Here is a 5,796-nt window from a genome sequence, read left to right as displayed (position 1 = left end):
TTGTCGGACGAGATTTGTATGGGATTTGACAGATATCCGGATAATCACGTGTGACAGATAATAATCGGACGTGCAATTTCGTCGTCCGACGTTATCTATCAAATCCCACATAAATATTTGACAAGCCGTCCGATAAAATTGCTTGCGAAAAAGCGTTGCCACCGCCCTAAGCATATCAGAAAATCGTTAGGAATACAAATAAACCGACATTTCTGGTCACTCTGTTCGTGAGTTGGAGGGGGATGTTTGTGACAGCTAGCCGCAGCAAAAACCAAAACAAATGAAAATTCTGTTCTCCCCCTTTCTGGCGGTGCTGTTAACGGAGGCCGGATAGATCTGTTTCTAATCGCGTCCCGAGCCGTGCGCTAGTCCTTTACACACCGTACCACCTGGTGCCGCGCGTCGTACGTTTCGCTTTCGGGAAATTGTTTCTAGTGCAAAACACAACAACAACACGATGGCACTGTCGCTGTGCAGAAAGCAAGTGCTCGGTGCGACCTGCCGGCTAAACAGCAGAATATTGCAGTTCGAAATTTCAAAGGTAAGCAGTGGGGGACGTGGCAAAACTGTTCGCCTTCCACCCGAAATTGATTCGACCTTGAGCTTGAATCAAGCAACGCGAGCAAAACACGCATCTGCGGAAGAATAGTAGGCAGCCGTTCCGTAGTACGCAATAAAGCGATCTGTTGGAACGGCTCCGCCGTACATTAGTTGAACTAGCGCGAGCACCTTGTTACGTCATGGTGAAATAAATAGAACGTTGCCTCCGTAAATACAACTGTAAACGTTTGCTACAAAGTAGCAAAACGATCGGCAAACGCAAATGACGTTGCAGGGTTTCATATAGATGTCGGGAATGTGACGCCAAACCAAAGCAAGGGGTAACATCCCGATCAGATCGACCCCGTCGTGAACCGGTTAGCGTGAACCCCCTCCCCAACACCATCACTATTTTTTCATCGGGGTGGCTTGATTTGCATACCATATCGTTCGTTTTGCTACATTCGTTTTGTATGTTTGTTTTCTTCTCCCCCCCCCCCCCCCATCAGGTACTGGCCTGCCGGTATTCGACGCAAAAGAAGCGCTCCAAAATCTACGCCAGCGCGGACGAAGCGATCGCAGACATTCCCGACGGTGCGAAACTGCTGGTCGGCGGGTTCGGGCTGTGCGGTATCCCGGAGAACCTGATTGCGGCGCTGGTAGCGCAGCGCAAAAAAGATCTCACCGTGGTGTCCAACAATGCCGGTAAGATTGTTTTCTCAATTCCGTTTCCGCGCTAGAAAGCTGATCGACAAGAATCGGTTAAGATGGGAGCATTTTCCCCTCGTTTTTTTTATATCACACACACACAAAGTGCCTTTCGGTTTCACTTCCAAGGTTATCGGAATCGTACAAGACGTTTCGCGCGTGTTTGCGTGTGAGCTTATGTGGCGCGATTAGAAAACACACCTCCCGCATGGTGGTGCGCGCATACATCGAGCAAAGGCCCACATTATTGGTGTATTGGTGTACAATTGGGTGTGTTCGCCAGCGATCCGTGCAGGGGGATTGGCCAGTTGGGACCACCCCACGTTACCCACAGCCATACCACCGCGCGATGCCGGCGGTTGTTGCTAATTCTGGATCGAGCGTTGAAGCCATGTTTTGACGGCATCGCATCAGCATTGTTGCCTGGCAACATCACACACATGCTGCTGCACGGACAGTCGCGGCGCTGTATTGGAACCAAAAATAGAAACACATATGGATGTGTTCGTACGGTTTCACTCAAATGCGCAAAGCAAGTGGTATGATTAAGTATGCTAAAGCGAAACTGCATTTAAAATGGTTTGTTTCGCCGACAGAATCACGGCAGTGTGCCGAGGATATACACTCCTCCCCTATGTTATCTGTGGCAGATAAACGTTATCGCGCATTATGACTATTTATTCACGTAAAAACTATTGCGCTACTACGTGGGCAACGTAGCAGGAGCGAAGTGTTTTATTTCCCTTTTAGATAAGATAAAAAGCCACAACTAGTGATGCATTTATCTTTGAGAGCGTCGCACAAAGATGTCCCTCGGCAAAGATGAGCCCAAAGAATCGCGCGAGCAACGATCCCTATTTGTTGCGAATCACACACACCATAAACGCAACATTCAGTCGCGTAATCAGTCATCGAATAATCGGCGGCATTTAACCTATTTGTGTATGGGATACAGTTTTATACAACCTCGTAATGGCTGTGCGGTGCGTTTATAATCTTCACATCTCTCTTTCTCCACGATATTAATATTTATACATCGCGCAAAAGATGCATCAAACATTCGGGCGCAAAGCACAAACCCGCCAACGACCCGTGTGTGTCCCGAGGGGTTAAGGAAGCGCGCTGCCTGCCATCCTCGTTTGGCTCACCCCATCATCGTGCCCACTGGCGAGAGTGGATCCTGATCGATGATCTTTTTTTTTGTCTGCCTAATTTTTCCACTCCCCCATCGGGATTGAGTTTAAATTGTAGCGTTGACCTTAACGCCACACGCGAAAGTGTTTTCTTCGAAAGTGTCACCCGCCGGGATGATGATGCGGTCCGGGAAGGTTTGACCACTATGACTTCTCCAAAATTGGTAAAACCCCAAAATGTCAAACGCCCTGTTTTGTTACAGAGGCAAGTCCGGGGACGGTTCAGTATCGCCGTCGTCGTCGTCGTCGTTGTCCTGTCGGTTGAGAAGGAATTCGTGACGTAATGGAACAAGGCGCGTTGTGAAACACAAGCAGGAATTTATGCCTGTGTTGGCTTGGAAAAGGCTAGGAGGCCATTTTTCCCTTCCTCTAATTTTAGCAAATCTCTAGTAAGGCGAAGCTCAATGCGCCCTGGAAAGTACAAGCAGAGGAAGGCAAAAACGTTACACCAAACAGCAGCAGCATAGCGTGATGTCACGGCTGCAGGTCAGGTCTCGGGGTGTGTTACGCCGTGATAAGTGACACCAAATTCAGGAAGAAACTGGTTCATCGTGCCTCCCGTTCGAATTCGTCTGCTTTGCGAAACGGTGGCGCACGCTTATCTCCGACTCCGGCGGGTGTAGCAGCTTTGTTTCGAGCGCAATGGGTCTCGACGGTCCCAAAAATCAGGTGATTTTGGACGAGCGAGGGGGTGACTTGACTAATTGATAACGCAATTTCAACGTACAGCCGGCCACCCAAATCAGCGTGTTAAATCAACAGCGAAACAAATTGCGACGACTGGCGAGTGAATTTCCTTCGCAGAGAGAATGTGTGAATAAATTAACATAATTAATTAGTTTACCTACAGGGTTTTCCAGGAGTTACCATAGCTGTGGGACACTTGCTTGATTCTTTCTTGCGTGAAATGAACTTAATGTAATGGGAATTGGACTCTATAGCATCCTTGTTGGACAAATCCAATAGCAATTTCCAACAATCCTGTTCAAAAAGAGTGCAATTTACAACATATTCCAGTTCACTTCCAATAAGATAGATCCAATAAGGAAGTGTCACACAACTATGAGAAAAACCCTGGAAAACCCTGCATTGCTACAAATCGCTCTTCTAACGCTATCTCTCCCTCTCCCTTCTTTGTCTGTGACAGGTGTGGACACATTCGGGCTCGGGCTGCTGCTGAAGGAGAAGCTGATCAAGCGCATGATCGCATCGTACGTCGGCGAGAATGCCGAATTCGAGCGGCAGTATCTGTCGGGCGAGCTGGAGCTCGAGCTGACGCCGCAGGGCACGCTGGCCGAGCGTATCCGGGCCGGGGGTGCCGGCGTTCCCGCCTTCTTCACACCGACCGCGTACGGTACGCTCGTGCACGAGGGCGGCTCGCCGATCAAGTACGGCCCGGGCGGGACGATCGAGATCGCGAGCGAACCGCGCCCGATGCAGCTGTTCAACGGCAAGCCGTACATCATGGAGGAAGCGATCACGGGCGACTTTGCGCTGGTGAAGGCGCACGTGGCCGACGAGGCCGGCAACCTGATCTTCAACAAGTCGGCGCGCAACTTCAACCCGCCCATGTGCAAGGCGGCCAAGGTGACGATCGTGGAGGTGGAGGAGATCGTGCCGGTCGGTTCGCTCGACCCGGACCAGGTGCACATGCCGAGCGTGTTCGTGCATCGCATCATCAAGGGCCCGTCGTACGAGAAGCGCATCGAGCGGTTGCGGGTGCGGGACGCGAAAAAGGCGGGCGCGTCGGTGGTGTCGTCCACGCCGGCCGCCAGGATGCGCGAGCGCATCGTGAAGCGGGTGGCGATGGAGTACCGGGACGGTATGCACATCAACCTGGGCATCGGCATACCGGTGCTGTCGTCGAACTACATTCCGGCCGGCATGAATGTGCTGCTGCAGTCGGAGAACGGCATCCTGGGGTTGGGTCCGTTCCCCGAGAAGGACCGCGTCGATCCGGACCTGATCAATGCGGGCAAGGAAACGGTGACGGTACTGCCGGGTGCGTCCTACTTCTCGTCCGACGACAGCTTTGCGATGATTCGCGGCGGCCACATCGACATTACGGTGCTCGGTGCGATGGAGGTGTCGCAGTACGGTGATCTGGCCAACTGGATGATTCCCGTGCGTACTTTAAAGCATAAGATCTGCTTAGAAACGATAGTAATGGAAGTATTTTTTGCTTCTTTTTTTCCTTCTCTTTCAGGGTAAGCTGGTGAAGGGTATGGGAGGCGCGATGGATCTTGTGGCTGCCCCCGGCACCAAGGTGATCGTGACGATGGAACACAACGCCAAGGACGGTTCGCACAAGATTCTGTCCAACTGCAACCTGCCCGTGACCGGCCGGAACTGCGTCGACATGATCATCACCGAGAAGGCCGTGTTCAGCGTGGACAAGGAGCGGGGCCTGACGCTGATGGAGCTGGCGGAAGACTGCACCGTGGAGGAGGTCATTACCAGCACCGGTTGCGAGTTTTCCGTTTCACCCGACCTGAAGAAGATGGCCCAGGTGGACAGCGCGTGATAACACACACACGGCTACAATGCGACCAGAAAGCGACGTTCACATCAAATGTAAAAAAGGAAAAGTTACAGCAACAGAAAAATCCCCATTCGAGGCGCGCTCGTGGGGTATTAGATGTGTAAGGACAAGCACTGAACTGAAATCATTTTCGCATGATTTTCGCTCAGATGGCAAACGCATTTAGCGCAACGCAACTAACGTACGATGGCAAAAAGTGGCAGCCAGTGCCAGTGAGTACACACACGATGAACCGGCAAATTCAACTAAACATAAATATACATAAGAACAGTTTGGAAAGCTCTTGCGGGAGGATAAAGTCGTATATAGAAATCTAATTTCCCAACTCACTCACAAAACAAAACTTGTAAGAAGTGGCATTGAAATAATAATAAAAAAAAAACTGAAATATACATCAACCTGTTTCTTTTGTATTATCCGCTCGTGTGATGATAGGTTTATGAATATTATAATTTTGCATAAATCCTTTCTTGATGTTTTCCCCCTCTCCCCCATCTGACTCGCAAGTTTTTTTTCTGTCTCTCTTTTGTAATCCCTTTCTAGTGCTTTCGCAAAATGTGTGAATGATTTTTACTGCCTTTTAATGCATATTAAGATTGCAATAATCCAACGACCGGTTTTCTCAGTGTGCAATCAGTTGCCCACCAGATCATCACCGCAAAAAGGGGGTTCAATCTGGTTCGTCTCTTTAACCACCGTTGAAGTTCTTTGTGCCTTTTTCATCATCAAAACAACCTTTCTTTTTCACGTGTGTTGCATCTATTTCCTCGAAAATGACGTTGTCCCTGGCGCATCCTCATCACAGGCATAATT

The 5,796-nt window shown here is 49.9% G+C and overlaps 1 protein-coding gene across 1 annotated transcript; it reads left to right on the top strand.

Moving 5' to 3' along the window:
* Positions 1-218: 218 nt before the first annotated feature.
* LOC1276768 (succinyl-CoA:3-ketoacid-coenzyme A transferase, mitochondrial) lies at positions 219-5,375 on the top strand. Its single transcript, XM_316153.5, has 4 exons — positions 219-541; positions 1,050-1,245; positions 3,589-4,565; positions 4,648-5,375. The coding sequence occupies exons 1-4, from the start codon at positions 458-460 to the stop codon at positions 4,963-4,965; spliced, it is 1,575 nt and encodes a 524-aa protein (XP_316153.5). The 5' UTR covers positions 219-457; the 3' UTR covers positions 4,966-5,375.
* Positions 5,376-5,796: the final 421 nt, after the last annotated feature.

The sequence above is a fragment of the Anopheles gambiae genome, chromosome 2 (assembly GCF_943734735.2).
Source record: "Anopheles gambiae chromosome 2, idAnoGambNW_F1_1, whole genome shotgun sequence".
Taxonomy (NCBI): Eukaryota; Metazoa; Arthropoda; class Insecta; order Diptera; family Culicidae; genus Anopheles; species Anopheles gambiae.
This window is presented reverse-complemented; position numbering and strand designations above follow the sequence as displayed.